At 41.8% G+C, this 20250-nt stretch overlaps 2 protein-coding genes, 1 long non-coding RNA gene and 3 other non-coding genes across 9 annotated transcripts in view; 1 reads left to right on the top strand and 5 right to left on the bottom strand.

Moving 5' to 3' along the window:
- Positions 1-331: 331 nt before the first annotated feature.
- On the bottom strand, positions 332-6189 carry HSPA8 (heat shock protein family A (Hsp70) member 8). The gene is made up of 9 exons (XM_069070078.1): positions 6033-6189; positions 4898-5107; positions 4195-4400; positions 3491-3643; positions 2854-3409; positions 2425-2627; positions 2091-2289; positions 1532-1764; positions 332-750 (listed from the first exon to the last, which is right to left on the bottom strand). Exons 2-9 carry the CDS (start codon positions 5100-5102, stop codon positions 565-567), a joined length of 1941 nt encoding a protein of 646 aa, XP_068926179.1. The 5' UTR covers positions 5103-5107; positions 6033-6189; the 3' UTR covers positions 332-564.
- On the bottom strand, positions 879-974 carry LOC138147751 (small nucleolar RNA SNORD14). Its single transcript, XR_011164878.1, has one exon. It is a non-coding gene; the product is annotated as a small nucleolar RNA SNORD14 (small nucleolar RNA).
- LOC138147754 (small nucleolar RNA SNORD14) lies at positions 2708-2797 on the bottom strand. Its single transcript, XR_011164881.1, has one exon. It is a non-coding gene; the product is annotated as a small nucleolar RNA SNORD14 (small nucleolar RNA).
- Positions 3889-3979, bottom strand: LOC138147755 (small nucleolar RNA SNORD14). The gene has a single exon (XR_011164882.1). It is a non-coding gene; the product is annotated as a small nucleolar RNA SNORD14 (small nucleolar RNA).
- Positions 6190-6637: 448 nt separating the features above from the next.
- LOC138147563 (uncharacterized) overlaps positions 6638-20250 on the top strand; it is a 90168-nt gene continuing 76555 nt past the window's right edge. The window contains exons 1-2 of one of the 2 annotated variants that reach the window (XR_011164848.1): positions 6638-6826; positions 7502-7564. This is a non-coding gene — a long non-coding RNA (uncharacterized lncRNA). The remainder of the gene's footprint in view (positions 6827-7501; positions 7565-20250) is intronic. The other variant, XR_011164849.1, reaches the window with a different exon arrangement.
- Positions 14476-20250, bottom strand: part of CLMP (CXADR like membrane protein) — a 134288-nt gene continuing 128513 nt past the window's right edge. For all 3 annotated transcript variants that reach the window (XM_069070082.1, XM_069070081.1, XM_069070080.1), the window contains one exon: positions 14476-18111. In XM_069070082.1, coding sequence (XP_068926183.1) covers positions 17811-18111 — 301 coding nt within the window. In that variant the 3' untranslated portion in view covers positions 14476-17810. The remainder of the gene's footprint in view (positions 18112-20250) is intronic.

Here is a 20250-nt window from a genome sequence, read left to right on the forward strand (position 1 = left end):
TAATGATTGGACAGTTTGGAAATCTACTTTATCCGTTTTTGTCTTGATAATTCTGTCTGTATACTTTGAAGTTCGGAGTGCTGACTTTTCCCCTAAACTAGGTAAAGGATACATATCTGACTGATTAAAGCAAGCTTGTTAACCCATTTTGAGTTATAAACTCAAAAGCATTGGCAGCCACCCTGGAGATGCTGGGATGCTTGCTGATACAGGCCCTTATCGACTCAGTCCAAAAACTACACCCTAGCCCCCACTGTAGTGTTACAGATATTGCAATTTCTACACTTCTATTTGTTCACTATGCATGCTCAACCATTTAAAGCAGGACTCATTTGTATGGTGCCAATTTTAAATAGATTTTATTCTCCAAGACAATTGCATTTCCACTTGTTTACAGTACTGATAAAGTGCAATGTTGTTTACTTCTCTCCCTCTGCACACATTCAAGTATTCAAAATGCCCAGATTTACACAGTAGCTTAAATGTTACTTTTAAACTGCTACTGCCTTGGCTACAAATTTGAGTCCTTCAATTTTTGAAAAGCTGTGTGGAATGCTGATGTGTTTAGTCGACCTCTTCAATGGTGGGTCCAGAAGAAGCACCTCCAGATGGGGCAGCTCCACCCCCTGGGAACCCACCAGGCATGCCTCCTGGCATACCTCCTGCACTCTGGTACAGCTTAGTAATAATGGGGTTGCAGACCTTCTCCAATTCTTTCTGCTGATGCTCAAATTCTTCTTTCTCAGCAGTCTGGAAGAGATAAACAACTTCAGAAAGTAGATTCAGAATGCCTAAAGACTATGGCTCAACACTAATCACCTCAACTGCAGGGATTGGAGGGGAGTTATCAAACACCCTTTGAAATTTTTAGAAGATGGTCGCTCAGACATCCAAGGAAGGATCTTAACCAACACAAGTCATGTGACTTCTGGTGGAAACTACGAATGGTTTGGGTAAAACTATCATCACAGCGGCCATTTATTTAAAAATTTATGAAACATGAAAAAAAGCAAAAACTGGGAAAGCAAAACTAGAAAGCCCTTTTGTGCTTCCTATCCTTCCAAATCTCTAGAAACAATGGCCTTTCCAGTCTAGAAGGTGGAATAACATACCCAAAACAACTTGATAATTACAAAGTACTGCTTTGGAAAGTGCAAAATTACATTGTACAAAACCAACTGAGCAAACCAGACTGGGGGACCTGTCACTTAGGACCTTTTTGTTACCTCATAGGACCTTTGTACATTTCCATTTTCTTTTTTAAAAAATATTGTCTCCAATTACATGTAAAAACAATTTTAAACATTTTTTTTTGTAGGGGGGGAAGGCAAGGCACTTGTGCTTAAGTGATTGTTCAAGGTCTACATGACTAGTGTTAAATGTCTGAGGCTGGATTTGAACTAATACTAATATTTACACCAATTTTAACTAAGTCTTGAAATTTAGTGCTGCCTGAGCACTAAAGCTTAAAACTATCTGTTGACTTTTGGGGACTACAGAAAAATTCATTAATGCCAAGATATTGACATACCTGGTTCTTATCCAGCCAGTTGATTATTTCATTACATTTGTCAAGGATCTTCTGTTTGTCTTCATCACCAATTTTGCCTTGCAGTTTTTCATCCTCTACAGTTGCTTTCATGTTGAATGCATAAGATTCAAGAGAATTCTTGGAAGACACCTTGTCTCTCTGCTTTTCATCCTCAGCCTTATATTTCTCAGCCTCCTGGACCATACGCTCAATGTCTTCTTTGCTCAGACGTCCTACAAACACAAAAGAGAATATAATCTCTGTACACTTCCACACTAGGTTTTACCAAAATCGGGGTGGGGGGATAAGAAAAGCAGTGGTCGCTCAGACAGCCAAGGAAGGAGCTTGGACCAACATTAGTTTTTCAACTTCTAGTGGAAACTACGAATGGTTTTGCTATCACTTTCATCACAGCAGCCACTTTTCCTGAACATATATAGCCTTGGTGTTATTATTAAACACCAGCACTTTCTTAGTCTGAATGTTTTAACTACAAATTGGATAACCCCTTTTCCAGATGGTGTCAACTCAGACCAAAATGTCTGGCCAGAAGCCTTACCTTTATCATTGGTGATAGTGATCTTGTTCTCCTTGCCTGTGCTCTTATCCACAGCAGAAACATTGAGGATGCCATTTGCATCAATGTCAAATGTTACTTCAATCTGAGGAACACCCCTGGGTGCTGGAGGAATTCCTGTGAGCTCAAATTTGCCAAGCAGATTGTTATCCTTTGTCATCGCTCTCTCACCTTCATAAACCTTTAAGAGAATTGTGCCTAGTTAGTGAGTGAGAAATTTTTATTTACTAATTACCCACCATACCCTGTGTAATCATGGAGTTTAAATATATTTCAGATTCACTGTGTAGTACAGAGAATGTCACACAAAATATACCTGAATAAGCACACCAGGCTGGTTGTCTGAATAGGTGGTAAAAGTCTGTGTCTGCTTGGTGGGGATGGTGGTATTGCGTTTGATCAGAACGGTCATAACTCCACCAGCAGTTTCAATTCCAAGGGAAAGAGGAGTGACATCCAACAAAAGCAAGTCCTGCACATTCTCAGATTTATCTCCAGACAAAATGGCAGCCTGGACAGCTGAAAAGGAAAAAAAAAGGTATCTTGTCAAGATCAAAGCAAGATTAAGAGTTGTCAATAGCATTCCCCAGGAGGCCTGTTCGCTCAGACATCCAAGGAAGGTACTTGGCCATCATCAGCAAGCTTCCGGTGGAAACTACGAATGGTTTTGGTAACATTCATCACAGCGAACCTGCTCTCAAATTAGCTCTAAATAGAAACCTAGTAATTGAGTAAAAGAAATTACCTGCACCATAAGCAACAGCCTCATCAGGATTGATACTCTTATTGAGCTCCTTGCCATTGAAGAAGTCTTGCAGAAGCTTCTGGATTTTGGGGATTCGAGTGGAACCACCCACCAGGACGATGTCATGAATCTGAGACTTATCTAGCTTGGCATCTCTTAAGGCCTTCTCCACAGGGTCCAGGGTGCCACGGAAGAGATCAGCATTCAGCTCTTCAAAACGGGCTCTTGTGATTGATGTATAGAAGTCAATACCTTCATAGAGGGAATCAATCTCAATACTGGCCTGGGTACTAGAAGAGAGGGTACGCTTTGCACGTTCACAAGCAGTGCGCAGACGGCGAACAGCCCTCTTGTTCTCACTGATGTCCTTCTTGTGCTTTCGCTTGAACTCGGCAATGAAATGGTTGACCATTCGGTTGTCAAAGTCCTCCCCACCCAAGTGGGTGTCCCCAGCTGTGGACTTAACCTCAAAGATGCCATCTTCAATGGTAAGAATGGAGACATCAAAGGTACCACCTCCAAGGTCAAAGATCAACACATTTCTCTCAGCACCAACCTGTTAATCCAATGATAAGATCATTAGTTCAGGGGGTGGATGTCATTGGGGAGATAGTAAGACATCATTGAAAATACCTACCTTTTTGTCCAAGCCATAAGCAATAGCAGCAGCAGTTGGCTCGTTGATGATTCGAAGCACATTGAGACCAGCTATGGTTCCAGCATCTTTGGTGGCCTGACGTTGGGAATCGTTGAAATAGGCTGGTACTGTGACCACAGCATTTGTGACGGTCTAGGCAAACAAGGTCAAGTTCAACATGACATTTACATATAATTATTCTCTAAGCCTCTATTTAGTTAGCTTAGTACTGTGAGCAGTCAGGGACTCAGGTAGCAATCGCCACAAAAACTGTATGGACTTAACTCCTTACCAAAATTAGGACAGCAAATCTCATCTAAAGTTTGCCCTACAATTAACATTTTATATATTACCCAGACACTAATACAAATAATTAGTGCTATCAAATTAAATCAAGCTCGCTCAGACATCCAAGGAAGGTTCTTGCCATCATTAGCAAACTTATGGTGGAAACTACGAATGGTTTGGGTACCAATATCATCACAGCAAGCCAGCATCAGAAGATAGATAATACTGAACAGCTATTAAGAATGGGATATGTAACTGACTTGTATGTAACACAACTTCTATTTTATTCCTAAGACAGCAAGACAAGTACAAGTGTCTACTTTTGACTTTACAGGTCTTTCCAAAATAATTTAGTCAAAATTGCTCAGAACATTTTAACTCAAACCATAACCAATTTACTAATACTCAAGCTTTACCTTCCCAAGGTAAGCTTCAGCAATTTCTTTCATCTTGGTCAAGACCATAGAAGATACTTCCTCTGGATAGAAACTTTTGGTCTCCCCTTTGTACTCCACTTGGACCTTAGGCCTGCCTGCATCATTCACCACCGTAAAAGGCCAATGCTTCATGTCTGATTGTACAACTGCATCATCAAATCTGCGACCAATCAGACGTTTGGCATCTGAAACAAAAGTTGATTATGAGGCCTTTAGTTTTACAATATAATTTAACACCCCTTTCTACTCTATGCCTATTACCAATTTGTACTTTAATTCAGTATCTCAGATTTTTTCTTCATCCTACTTTAGCCAGCAAATTTCATTTTGATAATAGCAGTTTCCCTTCCAAGAGATACTAATTCCCATGGACTCGACCATGTTATCTTCCCATTAGTTTTTATCTTAAGAAATGTTAGTGTCTAACATCTAAGACATTTCCTCTACCTAACCAGGACAAATCTAAATATCAATCTGAAATTTGGTAGGTTTTGCTTGTGCTAGAAAAATGAATAGTTTGGATCTTTGCCCAGGAATTGCAAAGGGAACTGAAAGTAGGCTCTTGGGTTTGGAATCTGCTGGAAATTTAATACTCCTGAATTGTCCTTATTTCTCAAAATTTTATGACTGGCTAATATTACTTACAACTTTAAAATTTAATTACCGTGGTTTTATTTCTTACCAAAAACTGTGTTGGTGGGGTTCATTGCAACTTGGTTCTTTGCAGCATCACCGATTAAACGTTCTGTGTCGGTGAAGGCCACGTAGCTTGGGGTGGTCCTGTTTCCTTGGTCATTAGCAATGATCTCCACTTTCCCATGTTGGAAGACTCCCACACAGGAGTAAGTGGTGCCAAGATCAATGCCAACTGCGGGTCCCTTCGACATGGTTGCTGCAATGAATTAAGTTTTTGAAAGATCAGCAATGCATCAGCAACATATCATCGCCTAAAGTCCCCTTGGTAAATAAATGTCGACCTTTGGCTAATCGCATAGTTCTGGAAAAAAAAAATGCTATACTACAAATTGGGAGCAGCCTCAGCATCCCCCCCAACCCCTTCAAAGGGTTTTGGCTGTGCACGTGGTTGGGCCAGGAAGAGGCTGGGGCTCCACCCCACCTTCCCCTTTTTCAAAAGGAACAAAATGGCCTCAGCTATTTTTGGTTTCTTCACAACTCCCAACCACTGGATCTAAGCCAAGTTGCCTACTCCCTTTTACCAAGTGAGAATTTCTGATGGAAGCAGACCGGGCACGGCAGGAGGAAAGCCACGTGGTATGCGGGAACTACATTACCCGGCATGCACCCCGCCGCAGCTCCTGAACTCTAGCCACGCGGTCCAGGCGGAAAAATCTCATTAGGACGTCCCCACCTTGACCCCGTGACGCCCGCAGAACCTTGGGAACAAGAACTATACAGCGCCACCAGGCCCAGCGTGCCCCCGCCCCCAACGCCCCCGCTTGCACTCGCTTCGGGAGTCGTTTTTTTCCACCCTCCCTTGCGTTCTTGTTCCCCGTGCTCCCCACTCAACCCCGCCCGCGTTCGACACTGCGGTTTTAGCTCTGCAGCAAGACCAGGAAAATTTTTCGTTCAATTGTTTAAAAAGACAAATACAGCTTTGTATCCCAGTGTGCCGGCCCGATACTGCATAAGGACGCCTAAGACGCCTAAAGTCTGCGTTTTCTTCGGAGAAAATGCACAGCAATATAATCCCCACAAATCTTACAAATAATTAAAATCAGTATCAAATACAAAAAAATTAACGATAATGCATTCTAAGAGTCAGGGCAAGCCAGAAAAGCCGTTTCCTTACGTCTTACCTGGGGAGTCGGGGGAGGTCGTAGCTGACCACTGTGGAGAGAGAAAGGCTGCTGCTGCGCTGAGTAGACCGGCTTTCGCCTGCCCCCCAGCCTCTTATACCCCCTCGCCGAACCTTCCAGAAAGGACCCGCCCATCAGGGATGCCCATCTTGGAACTCTCGTCCAATAGGTGACGCCGCTACCAGCTACGGGGCCAGTGAATGGAGCCGTTCCCCTCCTCAGGCCTCGCCCTCCCCCTCCTCATCCCGCCCCTCGTAGACGTGACGTGAATCCCTCCGCGTTCTCGAACCTTCATTCTCGCCCCCGCTGTCCGGGAAAGGAAGGGCGGGGGAGAGATGGGAAAGGAGAGGCGGGGCCAATGTGAACCCGCGCGCGGGAGCCCACTATCCCTGGGGGAGGGGAGGGGAAAATGGGTTCTGGTCTGTCGCTGGGAATTCGAGCATGCGCGCTCAGGAATAAAAAGGGAGGAAGAAAAGAAATTTGGGAGGCAACTGAGGAGAGAGCCAATCGCGCTCCGGGAGTTAGGCGAATCCAGGGGACCCTGGCTCAGGAGTGCAGACTAGCTCCAAGGCCCAGACTGGACGCGGGGCGGGGGTGGGGGTGGCCGAAGGAGGAGGGGAAGCTCTTCTCGGGAAGGGCGGAAGTGGAGAGGGAACAAAATGGACGCCTCTTAGCACGACCTCCTTTTCCTGTGAGATCGGCTTGCGCCTTCCTAGATCCCTGGGCGTGCCAGGTTCTTTTCCTGGATTTTGGACCCGGGCATTGCCAGGGCAGTGGCCTGGGGAGAGGGAAGGGTACGCAGTGTTGGCCTTTCATCCCTTCCCCTACCCCTTCACGTGTTGGGATGAAGGCCGGGCCAACCCCCCGCTGGGCCCCTTGTGCCCTTTTTCCCCGGCCATGGCCGGGGAGGGGGGGGGGGGGGGGCGGGGAGAGGGGTCGTGGGGTTTTACCGAGAGAGCTCTGCTAGGCACAAAAGCCAAAAGCCGGAGGTCCAGCCAAGGGCTGTACCCGATCCCAGAGTCCCTAGGCCCCCACGCCCAGGAAAGGACCTTGGAGGTCATCCACCCCACCCCCATCCTTGCGCCACTGAGGAGGTGGGGGAGGGGAGAACAACCCTCTGGCTCACAGTGAGGGTTTCATAAATCTAATCCTCCATCGAATCTGGAAGCATTGTAGACCCAAACCCTGGGCACCAACTCCCACCCACCCTGATAATCCCTGGATGCTTTCCTCCATGTGGAGGCATCTGTGGGCCTGGAACATGACCCTGTCTTTTCAGTAACAGACCCAGCTCTGCTACTTAAAGAAAAAAATCTCCCACCCCTTCTCCTCCAGCTAGTTTTTTTTATTCTAGTTTTATAACCGAGGAATATAAAGTAACTGACTCCGCTCTGCTACTTAATCGTTTTAATGGAAAAAGAAATTTCCCACCCCTCCTTCCCCAGCGAGTTGCTTTTTTTTTTTTCTAGTTTTCTAACCGACGAATCAACCTCTTGAGGACTGAATTTCCACGTAATTCCCCGCGCCACCGGGTAAGGGGCACCTTCAAAATATATCAAAAACCAAGAGAGGCTTCACAAAAATTCGGCATCATTATGGTTATTTCCAGCAGAAGAGAAAGCTGAAGCCGGGACTTTGATAACCCCTCCTCCCCCAAGCTTCTGTGAGCTTATTTTTTGCTAATGCTCTGCATGGTGATGCCTGTGCTTCCCCTTTTTCTTTCACTCTGTTCTCCCCCATTCCTTCTCTCACCGCCAATATGAACCTTAAAATGTAGGGAGAAGAATGCGGGTCCCGGATTCAGGAAGCCTAATTACTTAGTGGAAGGGGGAGGGAGGTGGACAAAGATCGGAATTTAGACAAAAATCTAAATATCGGCGGTTCGGTTTCATCCCTTTTGGAGGTAATAGCAAGCCCTAATTAAAGTTTCTCCTTACCCTAAATTAACATTATAAGGCAAAAGGGAATTCCCCCTACTCTAGGCACTCCCATCTTTGTTAACGACCACCAGAAAAACCCAAACCTTCCCAAGTCTACCACTATTTTTCCGGAAGCTAGTTCTTGGTTTTTTTAAACTTGGGATCTAATCCAACCCTTTTGTTTTACTAGGGAATGAAATGAGATCCAAGAAAATTAGGTGACTTGTCCAAGGTCACAGAGCAGGAGGCTTGCTTTTTCCACGAAAGGGACCTGACATCTCAGGTTGCAACTCTTAGGTTACCATTTCTAACATCTGAGCCTCCCTTTGCTTTTTTGGAGTGAAAGTATTCAGTGTTTCATAATAAGGTGTAGCAAAGGTGAAAAGCAGAAAATGAGGCAACACTTCCCTGAGTCCTCAAATGATTTGAAAACAGGACAAGGTCTATAAGGACAATTGTTGAGGCTCTTGATAAGCAGTCTTTTCCTATGAGCAATAACTGAAGGACACAGAACAGAGATGACATCTTTCTAGTTGCTTGTAGCTGTTTCTAGAAACTTGATTGTGTCCTTATTAAATGTAATAATCCATAGTCCATAGATTTGATCATAGCTCAGACTATGAATTTCCTCTTCACAAAGTTGGCAACTACATACATTCAGTTTCTGGAAATGATAGGCCCAGAAAAGTTTCAGGGCCTAGGACCATCCCCAAGGGCAAATCATAAACCAAAAGCTGAAACCACCAGTCCTTCCCTTTGTGTTTTTATATTAATGAAATTAGGTTGAATCTCAAGGGCAGCTTTAATAGGGAAAAAGAACTTTTAAAAGGCAACCGAGTAAAATGAGATGTAATATCTGGAGGGTCTATGGGCTGATTAAGTGTTAAAGAAATTTGGGCTTCATTTTAAGGATTATCCAATCAGTATCAGTATTGGGGTGGGGAGGTGAAGAGGAGTGTATTTTTGAGGGAACTCAAATCTATTTTACTCTAGGAAAGATTCTAGATGGGAGCAATTAGCATTTAGCCACATTTCAATTAAGAAAAGGATAACCTTTCAGCAATTTAAAATAAAGATTAGGCCATTTCTGAAAGTAAAAGGAAACTAGTTCATGGGAACATTGAGTAAGCAAAAGGTGTGGTTATTTTCTGTTTTTATAGCTAGGAAGCTTTCAAAATTCAGAGAGAGATAGACTTCTGTTTCAATAATTTCTTTGTGGCCAATGAAAGTTGAATGTCAGTTGATCGCTCAATCATGCCCTGAGGATACAAAGGAAAGCCCTCGGCCACCACCCCTCCCCCCATATAAAAAATAAATTTGAAATTTGAAAGTTAACCAAATGATTGATGTTTGCATGTGGTCAGATGCCTTAGTACAGTAGCTTATTTGAAGTCAGTCATAAAGAATAAATCTCTTTAGAATCATAAATCCTAACATACACCCTCCAAATTAAATCTTTAGTGTTTCAAGACCCTTATTAGATTCAATATGTAATTATTGATCACAGCTATCATTTATGTATAGCATTAAAATGTATTACATACTTTGATCTACAAAGTAACCCTGTGAGGTAGATAGTGAAAGTATTATTGTGCCCATCTTACAAAAGAAAGTGAAGCTAGGAAGACCCAAGTCTTCCAATTTTTTACTTCCATGCTGCCAAAATTTTTCCAGGGTAATTATGAATTATTCCTTTTCATAAGTCCCACAGTCCAGCCAAAATTGCCTTTCCTTCCATTTCTCACATATGATTCACATGCATAGGCTTTCCCTCACATCTTGATGCACTTCCTCTTTTACTTAACCCATTATAATCCTCGGTGTCCCATAGAAACACAAGCCAAATGCCACCTCCAATTTAAGGCTTTTATTGTTCCCCCCAACTACTAGGGGCCTCCTCATTCCCCCTTCCCCCATTACTATTTTTTTATATAGAACACATACAAGTTAACTTGGCAGAAAGAAATTACATTATGGGAGCATCCTACCTTTCAAACCCTCTCCCTGTTTCTCCTTTCCACCCTAGCCCCAGTCTGGGCTATTCCAGAGCCATCTGAACATCCAGGCTGTAGGAGGAATAGATTCCACCAGGAGCAGCCTCCCATCTTGCCTCCTACTTTTGTTCAAGCTACTTTACTACTCAGAGGGATTGGACAAGATGGTAGTTAACCCTATTCCTTCTAATGAGATGGAGGACTATCAGTCCTTTTTATGTACCTTACCTCTACATCCTGGAATCCCCTAGATGGTTCAGTGAATAGAATGAATAGAATGGTGAACCAGGAGTCAGGAAGACCTGAGCTCAACTCTGACCTGACACAGCCTCTGTGACCCTGGGCAAGTCATTTAACCTCCCTCTTGGTTTCCTCACATGTAAAAAAATGGGGATAATAATGGCACCTACTGGGGTGGTTAGGTAGCGCAGTGAGTAAAGCACTGGCCCGAAGTCAGGAGGACCTGAGTTCAAATCTAGCCTCAGACACTTAACACCCACACAAAAATACTAGCTGTGTAACCTTGGGCAAGTTACTTAACCCCAATTGCTGTCGGAAAGGCAAAACAAAACGCAAAATAATGGCACCTACCTCCCGAGGTTCTTGTGAAGTGTTGTAAAGTGCCCAGCATGTAGTAGGCACTTAATAAATTATTCCCTTCTCTCTGGCACTTTTTATATGTAACCTAAGGAGTTCTTGGTCTTGTTATCAGTCCCATGGTGCATCTTAGGCCTTCTGGACCTTTTAATGTGCCCTACAGTTGAATTTTCCTTTTTATGTTGTCTCTTTCCCTTATTTCCCCTTCCCCGACTAGAGTGTGACCCTCTTGAGAGTAGGAATTGTCTTTCTTTTTCTGTTTGTGCTTGGCCTGTAGTAAGTGCTTAATAAGTATTTTTTTCATTCATTCATCTAGTTTTTATATACATAGAAGTGTGATTGTCATTTTCTTCTATTGAAATCAAACTCCTTAAAGGCGGGTACTGTTTCATTTTTGTCTTTGCATACTTAAAACTTGGCCCAGCGCCTGGCACATAATAAGCACTTTGTAAATGCTTATTAGTTTGGTAGGAAAAAAGTGAAATGTTTGGAAGACTATTGTGTAGTCAAAAGAGCCTGGAATTGGAGTCACAGAATATGAGTTCAAACCCCAGCTCTACATATGTGACCTTGAACAAATCATTTAACATCTCTGGGCTCCAGTTTCCTCATCTGTAAAATGAGGGGATTAGGTTAGATGGACCATAAGGTCCCTTCCAGCTCTAGAGCTATGATCCTATGATCCAGTAACAAAAATAGTTATTATAACCGTTCAGAGACCAAAAGTGTTTCATTTCAGTATGTGAGAAGGAGCCCCAGGGAAATGTAAACATAACTTGTACTGATATATTAATTTCCTAAATGTAGTCAAGTTTAGCTCTATGGGAAGAAAGTATACATTATGGAAATTGACAAATAATCCAAAATTTTTCATTTTAACTGAAGGGTCCAACCTCCTCCATGTTGTCTTGTCTCTCCTTCTCTGTATATTAAAGGGATTCCACAAATATTGAAGGACTGATTTGGGTAGAGCTGCTCAACTGTAAACTTTATTGATTTCAGTTTCTGTTCTTTTAATTTACTCTTCTCACACTGAAGTAGAGGTGTTAAAGAGCAGAGAGGAAGACAAGTCAGCCTAAATAATTAGAAAAACACCTATAGACAATAAAATCACTTTCTCAGGCATTTGAACCAGAGAATAGAAAAAGGAAATTGCCATTTTTAATTGTGATATGTCTTCATAATCTTTGGAAAATTATTCCTTCATTTTCAGTAAAGTCTTGGATGGGTGGAATGGGAAGTGTGGTGCTGAAGGTGTCCTGAGACTTTAGGAAGTTGAGGCAATAGGAGACCATAATGTTCAAAGGGAGGAGAGATTGAGGTAAAGAAAGAGGCTGTGAGCCATGTGCTAAAGTAACTAGAGGAAGTGACCTTGAGAACTATGGATAATAGGTAACAAGCATCTGGACAAGATGCAGTAAATTCTAAAGGATGCAAATTGTATATTGAGTCTGAAAATGGCATTGGTGAGCAAGGAGTAAGTCAACTCATCTAGGGCCTGAGAGAAGATGCCAAGATGGCGGCCAGTTTCAGTGAGCACCAAAAGATGTAATGAATGAGAGGAAGATACCTATCATAATTTAGCATTAATTATCAATTTAACAAATAAATAATACAAGAGAGCAGAGGAAAATAGGGCTTAGGGCTTATAGTCTCACTGCTGTTCTTTCTCTCCACCATCCCTCTCCTTTCACCCCATTTCTTGTCCCAGATATTTCAGAGTGGTGTGTCAGAGGCAGTTGACCCTCTTAGGAAGGCATAACTGACGGAGGAGCACAATGGACTTGGAACAATGTGGATGGCAGGATGAGGGGGTGGTGCCATATAAATAAGTGATGGGTGAAAAGCAGCCCTTCTACAACATTGAGGACAAACCACCAGCTACTTTTTTGTTTTGGGTTCTGGGACCTTCTAACATCTGTGGTGCCTTCTGAGTCTAAGTTTATGATCCTATGAGCTTTATCTGGATTTCCCAACAAGACCTCAAGACTAATATGTACAAAACTGAATTTACTTTCCGCTCTAAACCTCCTTCTGACTTCTTTATTTCTATCAGTGGTTCCACATTGAACACTCTGGGGCTATCTTTGATTTTTCCATTCCTTTAAACACCTCTCAAGCCCTGCCTATTCCACCCTCACAATCTCTCTCATAATTGTCCCCTCTCTTTTCTCTCTCTCTTTTTTTTTGGTAGGGCAGTTGGAGTTAAGTGACTTGCCCAAGGTTGCACGGCTAGTTTTTTTTTTGTTGAGTGTCTGAGGTCAGATTTGAACTCGGGTATTCCTGACTCCAGGGCCTGTTCTCTGTTCACTGCACCACCTATTCCCCCCCACACACACATCCCCTCCCCCTTTTCTCATTGCCATACTCTAAATACAACCCCTTCTGACTAGACTATGGCAGTAACCTCCTTACTGTTGCCTCCAGTTTACCTTCTTCAGGCCACCTCCAGAGTAATCTTCTTTATGATCTTTCTTCATGTGACTCGCCATTTTGCTTTCAAGTTTTCAGTGGCATCCTGTGCACATGGTGTAAAGTTCAAATGTATTTACCCGGCATTCAAGGTTATTTCTGATTCTTTACCACCCTATTTCATGTTAGTTCCCTCCTTGCAATTTTTTCTCTAGCAACTAAATTATGTTATTTGTTCTCTGTGCCTCCCACACACTGGTCTTTCCTAATTCTAGCCACTGTTTATTCTGTTCTATAAGCCTGCAACATCCATCATCCTTTTCTAGTTTATTTTCTACCTACTCTTTAAGTGCCACCTACTCTCAAATGCCACTTAAGCTTTCTTCCTCACCTCCCAGAAACTTTTGTTGGGCCCTTCCTTCTTTAATTCACTTAACATTCAGTATCTTTATCATAGTCTTCTATTACTAGATTTTGTCTCAGAGGATCTGTGTTCGAATCCTAGATATGCCACTTGGTGACAGTGTGATCTTGGACAAATCACTTAAATTCTCTGGGCATCAGTTTCCTTACCTATAACATGAAGGGGTTGGACTAGATGACCTATTTCCAAGGTCCATTCTAAGTCTAAGTCTGTGATCTTATGTTTACAAATTATGCTACATGACAGGGACTATATCCTATGGGAGCTGGTATAGCATTGTGCACATAGCAAAGGCTTAATGTTTTTTGAATGAATAAATGAACATTGCTCATTTTTAGGCCTTATGGGAAAGCTTTTAGCCTCTCTGAAACTATGTTTCTTAATCTAGTGAACAGAGAAAATATTCCATCTATCCACTTTCTCCCGACCTGATAGTGGGTTGTAGAAATTAATCTTTTCATGCTTTGTAAATTTGAAGAATTGCTTTATTGTTTTACTAATATCCCTGACCTTTGCTGGATTTCTATAATGTTTAGTGGGAAAAGGAAGCTGAGGTTGTTATTATTACTCTGGAAACCCAGATTTCCAATTTTATTTTGTAAATAAATTGTATTAAGTTCTTGTAGTTTGCAGACACATGAAAAGTTAACTAGGGCCTCACTTCCTCCTGCCTTTCCATGTCTGAAATGCAATTTTTGTTCCGTGCTACCTTATCATGTTTTTTGTTTTGATAAATTGATCATGTTGTTCAGTCATTTTCAATTATATCTGACTCTTCATGAACCCATTTGGGGTTTTCATGACAAAGATACTAGAGTGGTTTGCCATTTCCTTCTCCAGTTCATTTTACAGATGAGGAACTGAAGCAAACAGGGTTTAAGTAATTTGCCCAGGGTCACACAACTAGTAAGTATCTGAATCCAGATTTGAACTCAGGGTTCAAACTCAATGAGACTTCCTGACTTTAGACCTGGCATTCTATCCGTTTAAACACCTAGCAGCCCTCAAATTAACCATATTCAATTCTGTCTCAGTTCTTAATTTGAGCAACAGAGATGATAAACACTTTTTCCAATCAACTTATATGAACTGCAGACTCTCCTACTACATCACCTTTATTTTTTTTTAAAGCTATTAATTCAAAAGAATCAAATAAATATTTGGCTTCCATGTTGCTCAAATACAGTCCCAGATATATTAAATACTATCAGGTAAGAGAGGAATAAATTCAGTTTAGCAAAAGAAGTGAAAAAAAAAGACATACAGCAACTCTACTTCAAAAGTTTATATACAGTGTAACATTGTCTTAAATACATTAATATATAAAATTGTTTGGTTTATATATTTTATTAAAATGGTTTCTTTCCAAACATTGTCAACATTCCATTTTCATCCTCTTTTTGCAAACCAAATAGTCCTTCATGCACAAAGTTTCTTTCAACTTTGGGGGGTTTTTGGTCCCTTATTAAAGAATCAATGATTAATGGAATCCAGATTAGAACAGCAATAGATTTGCCTTTATCTTCAGACCTCCAGAGTATCAGGTAAAACCTCTCTAAATAAATACTCCAGCAGCTTTCCTTCCTAATTCTTACTTCCAGGGTAACAATCTGTACTATGAATCTGTTGTACATTTCAATGGTAAAAAGAGTTCCAAAATAATTTTAACATTGGAGAGGGATTTTAGTCTTCTGATAACTAGACTTTTCAGAAGAGCCAAACTTATTTCTCTTCCTCCAAAGAGGACAAACTTCTGGTGAAGAAGGCATAAGCAGGAAACTGAGATGGTATGGAAATCTGGGACACTAAATCAAAATTTGAAATAGCAAATTACTGAAGATGTTAGAGAGGCCTCCATGGAAAATCTGGAAGGCCTATGAATTACAATGTAATCTCAACTCAGTTGAAGACATTCCCGGACAGGTTCCAAGGCAGATTCCACAGAGTAATGCCTTACTCCCACCTCTCCACCTTTTTTTTTTTACTTTGCTTTATATAGAGCCATTAAGGGTGTAATGCTTTGATATAATATTGTGTGATGATCCAGGAGTTAACTGTGGGAATGAAAAACCAGATTGATGGGACTTTACCTGTTAGCTTTATCTTTTCTCTCGTAGGATTCTGCCCTTGTATTCTACTCCAGTAATTATTCCCAAGGACACCTCAGTAGATAGTGAAATTTTAGTAGGCTGTATAAGTGTGTTGTGGCAGGGGGAAGGGGTCTATAGTGTCACCAGCTCTGGAAGGGGAAATTGGATCTACTTAAAGAAGAGATGATTTTTTTTTTTTTAGATTTTTCTTTTTGGAGGGGGGAAGGTAGGTCAATTGAGGTTATATGACTTGCCCAAGGTCACATGGCTAGTTTTGTGTTAAGTGTCTGAGACAGGATTTGAACTCAGGTCCTCCTGACTCCAGGGCCGGTACTCTATTCACTGAGCCACCTAGCCGCCCTAAGAAGAGATTATTTTTAAAACAATATAGACAAAATATGAAGTAAGAAAGAAATTTTATTTGGCAGCACCCCACCCCACTCCCACATCCAACTTTTATTCACTATTCCTACTGGATCCTTACCTTTCCCCATTAAGATACTAACTAATAAGTAGTTAGCTGCCAAGGGCTTAAACTCTGAGCTAAGTTAGAGAAAATCAAGCCTGACCACTACTTGGCCAGTCAGCCCTCCCACCACAAAAGTCCTTTCCCAACTTTGGTTTTGTGTTGCACATTTACCTCTAGCTAAAGAATCACTGATCTTTTCTAATATTCTAAGACTTGGACAGGTTCTCTCTTATTGATCAAACCACCTGCTTATCGCCACCCACTCCACCTTCCTAGTCCAGTACACTTCAGTGGCCAGATACATTCCCCTTTCCCCCTCCCAATTTGTCTATCCCCCTTGGAACATAAGCTCCTAGAGGACAGGAATTGTCTTTGCTTGTATCTGTATTCACCATGCTTAGCCAGTGAAAAACCTTAATAAAAACTAGCTTCCTTCCTCCCCACTCTTCCAAGAAGGGGGAATACTTAATATGTACCATCAGAAAGGTTGTCAGGCCCTGGTCTGTAGGACCATTCAAAGCCCAAGAATCCTCAAGGTTTCTAGAGCCACAGCTACTATGGAAAAAGTAGGAGGCAGAATTCCCCAAGTGAAGACAGAACTTCTTAGAATCCTTTTAGCACTCCTTAGAAACAAATATGAAAAAGACAGTCTTCTTTCTATTCATTCAGTATTGAAATATGGGTTGCTTGTGGCCTCAGGAAGAGAAAACAAGGGTGGTATTTCAGGGGACTTCTATAACATTCAGAGGCAGCATGGTGTGAAGAGGCAACATGTGAAGTGGGCACTAAATGAAGAGCTGGAACAACGGGGTTCAAGTGGTAGGTAGCTATAAGTAATTCACTGAGCCCCTCTGAACCTCAGTTTACCAATCTGAAATACAGGGATAAGAACGTTTGCACTATTCATGGGATCGAGAGGGGTGGGGTATGTTCCAAACTGTAAAGCACTCTATACGTGTGAATTAACCACTAAGAATTCCTTCTCTCTCGAAGACCACTTAGTACTATTTCAGTACATGTAATGAACATTCTTTTCCTATGTAGATCCCCAAAGCAAAAATCTTGGTAGACAGAAAAGAAAGAAAAATCAAGATTTGCCTTACAAGTAGGCTCTCAATATTTCTTAGAAATCCCCTGAACAAAACACTATTTTTACCATTAGTGAGTCTCTGGATAAGTTTTCAGTTTGTTTGTTTATGGAACTTTGACATTAAGTAGGAGCATTCCAGGCATTTGGAATATGCTGTTGCTTCATATTTTTCTTGGACCTCTTCACTTCCCCCCCCTTAAAACTGGGGGCCAAGCCATCCCACAAGTGAACTAAAATCAGGATGAGAGTCAGGGTTCTGTGTTTCAGTGTTCTCAGGAGTGGTGAACCAACTAGACTGGGCAAGTAAGTGAACGCTAAGGCTGTCTGAATAATCCACATCTCTGTGGACCCCGTTTGGATATTTTCATAAACCTAGTAACTCAACAGGTGTCAGTACAGGTGCATAGGAAATCATGAGCAAAATCCTATTTCTTATTGGAAATAGTAAATCAGAGTAGTGATACCAAGTAGACTCTAGCATGCTCATCCCTCCCCAGGTATCCGGGCTAAGAGATAGGTAGGAATGAGCTTCTCCTGCCCATTCCAGTCTTAGAGCATAATGAAATGCCTCTTTGTAGATTGCTTGGTGTACATCTCATCCTTATTTGGTGCCCTGTTGAAACAAAGTACTCAGATAGGCACATCCTTTGCAATGTTTGTAGCCATCCCAAAGACCTCTCTCCCTACCCTGAAGGGGCTGGGTGTGACTGAGTTCCAAGTAACCAGGCGTATCTCAAGACTCTGACCATAAGGAGAGTATATGGGAGGAGGATCCGTCTCAGCTCAGACAGTTTGGAAGGCTCTGCTCTGAGTGGGGACCGTGCTGGGAATGGTCCCTGCTTTGGATAGGGTGGCATGATGGACTTTCTTTGGCTCTGGACCTCTTGCTTCTGATCCCACCAAGCTGTAGGGGTGGGATGCTGCCCCTGGCTGGGCTGCAGCTTCACTGGATAGTGTCCTCTGGCTTCGGGAAGCACTATTGGCTGTGGAGCGGGTGGAGGAGGAGCCAGAACGGGAACTCCTGGAGCCGGAGGATGAGGAGCCAGGTTTCACTAGCCGAGCTTTAGGTGCCTCAGCATCTTCTCTGCAGACAGCAATAAAAGAGGATTAAAATTCAGGAGAGAAAGCCTGAGTTTAAGTGCAGAGATGCTCTTTCAAATCAAGTCACCATGCATTTACTTTCTGCTGGGCATTGTACCAAGTGCTGGAGATAGCAAGAAAAACCAAAATAAAAAGAACAAACCAGTCCCTGTTCTCAAGGGGCTCATAGGCTAATGGGGAGGCAACATGCAAACAACTATGTACAAACAAGATATGAACAGAATAAATTGGAAATAAATCTCAGAGGGAAGTCACAAGCATTAAGAAGGATCAGGAAAGGCTTTTTCTAGAAGTTGGGAATTTAGCTAGGACCTGAAGGAAGCCAGGATGCAGAGATGAGGAGAGAGAATTCCAGGCATTTGAGACAAGCTGTGGAAATGACCAGTCAGAAGGTAGAATGTTCTATTTAAGAAACGGCAAGAGGCACTATCACTGGATCTGATTCATGGTATGTAGAGGGAAGTAAGGTATCACAAGACTAGAAAGGTTGTGGGCCAGGTTATGAAGGGCTTTAAAAAGCCAAAAAAAGGATATTATATTTGATTGTGGAGATAAAGGAAGCCATTAGAGTTTATTTAATAGGGGGAGGTAACAGGATCAGACAAACATTTTAGGAAGATCTATTTGACTGGTCAGTAGGACAAGGTAGTGGGAAAGACATACCCCCAGGCATTATGTGACGAGGGCCTGAATCAGGGTAGTGATAGCATCAGAAGAGAGAAATAAATGTATGAGAAAGATGTTCTCTAGGACTGCTTCCTGCTGAGGGGTGTTAATTATACCTAAAAAGAGGTACAGGAGTATATGGGGCATTGTGCATTAAGGTAAGAGAAAAGGTGTGTTAGTGAGGTTAGAGGGGAAGGTTTTCTATCAATGTGTTGTGGAGTCCATTTAGAGGAGGGTGCCTGCATGTTTGTATGTGTGGATCTGCTGGGAGGATGGAGATATTAAAAGAGGTCTAATAGGAAACGTTGATAGGAAACAAATAGGAAAACAGAGAATAAGCCTGAGAAAGGTGATTCAGAAGCAAGGTCACATCTCTATGTGGTGCCTTAAATGGGACTGGATAGGTTCTGTTAAGTGCATTATTTAAGTTTCCTTTGAACAAAGGTAGAAGATTATGATAGGAAAAGGAATTAAGACTTATTTTTTATTCTTTTTTTTTTTTTTTTTTGCTTTTTGGAAGGGGGAAGGTAGGGCAATTGGGCTTAAGTGACTTGCCCGAGGTCACACAGCTAGTTTTTTTGTGTTAAGTGTCTGAGGCCTGATTTGAACTCAGGTCCCTCCTGATTCTAGGGAGGGTGCTCTATTCACTGTGCCACCTAGCAGCCCCAGGAATTAAGAGTTATGTTGTTTTGCCCCAGAGAGCAGAATTAAGACCAAGGGGTAGAAAATAATAGGAAAACAGATTTCACCTCAATGTGAAGAGAAGCTTTCTAACAAATGTGGGATGGACTTCTTTGGATAACAGTAAGCTTTGATCTCTATAAGTCTTTAAGCAGAGTTTAAACATTTGTAGTTGTAAAGGAGATTTATAGTGTAAATAGATGTAAGACTAAGTTACTTCAGAAATACTGTCCAACTTTGAGAGTCCATGAAAATTCTTAACGAATAAATCAGACCTGTAAGTTGAGTGGGTGTCCTGGTCCTTGACCATCTTACAATTAATTGTGTAGCTCTTTCAAGGTGTTTTCACCTTTGTTATCCCATTCAGTCCTGATAGCAGTGCTGCATTGGCAGGGTATCATCATTTTATAGATGAAGAAACTGAGACCCAGACAGGTTTTAACTTGCTTAAAGTCACCTGCTAGTTCTTGTCAGAATAAAGGTTAAGACCTAGTGGTGATTTCTTGTCCAGTGCTCTTTCTATTATATCCTGCTACCATTTGGCTACTAAAAGAATTATAGGTTTCCTTACTGTCTTAGGAATGACCCAGTAAAGCACTAAGTGTTATGTTCTAACTAAAAGAATATTTAATTTGAGGAATCTGATGCATGGTAGAAGGTATTTAAGAGGAAATTGGGAATGCTTGCTATCATATTGCTGATAATCACAAAGCTAGATCTAGAATTCAATTCAACTAAATTCAACAAACATTTCTTAAACTCTTACTCTGTGCAA

Source organism: Petaurus breviceps, unplaced genomic scaffold (assembly GCF_028583685.1).
Source record: "Petaurus breviceps papuanus isolate PSGF00001 unplaced genomic scaffold, PetGlider_PUasm1.0 90804, whole genome shotgun sequence".
Lineage (NCBI taxonomy): Eukaryota > Metazoa > Chordata > Mammalia > Diprotodontia > Petauridae > Petaurus > Petaurus breviceps.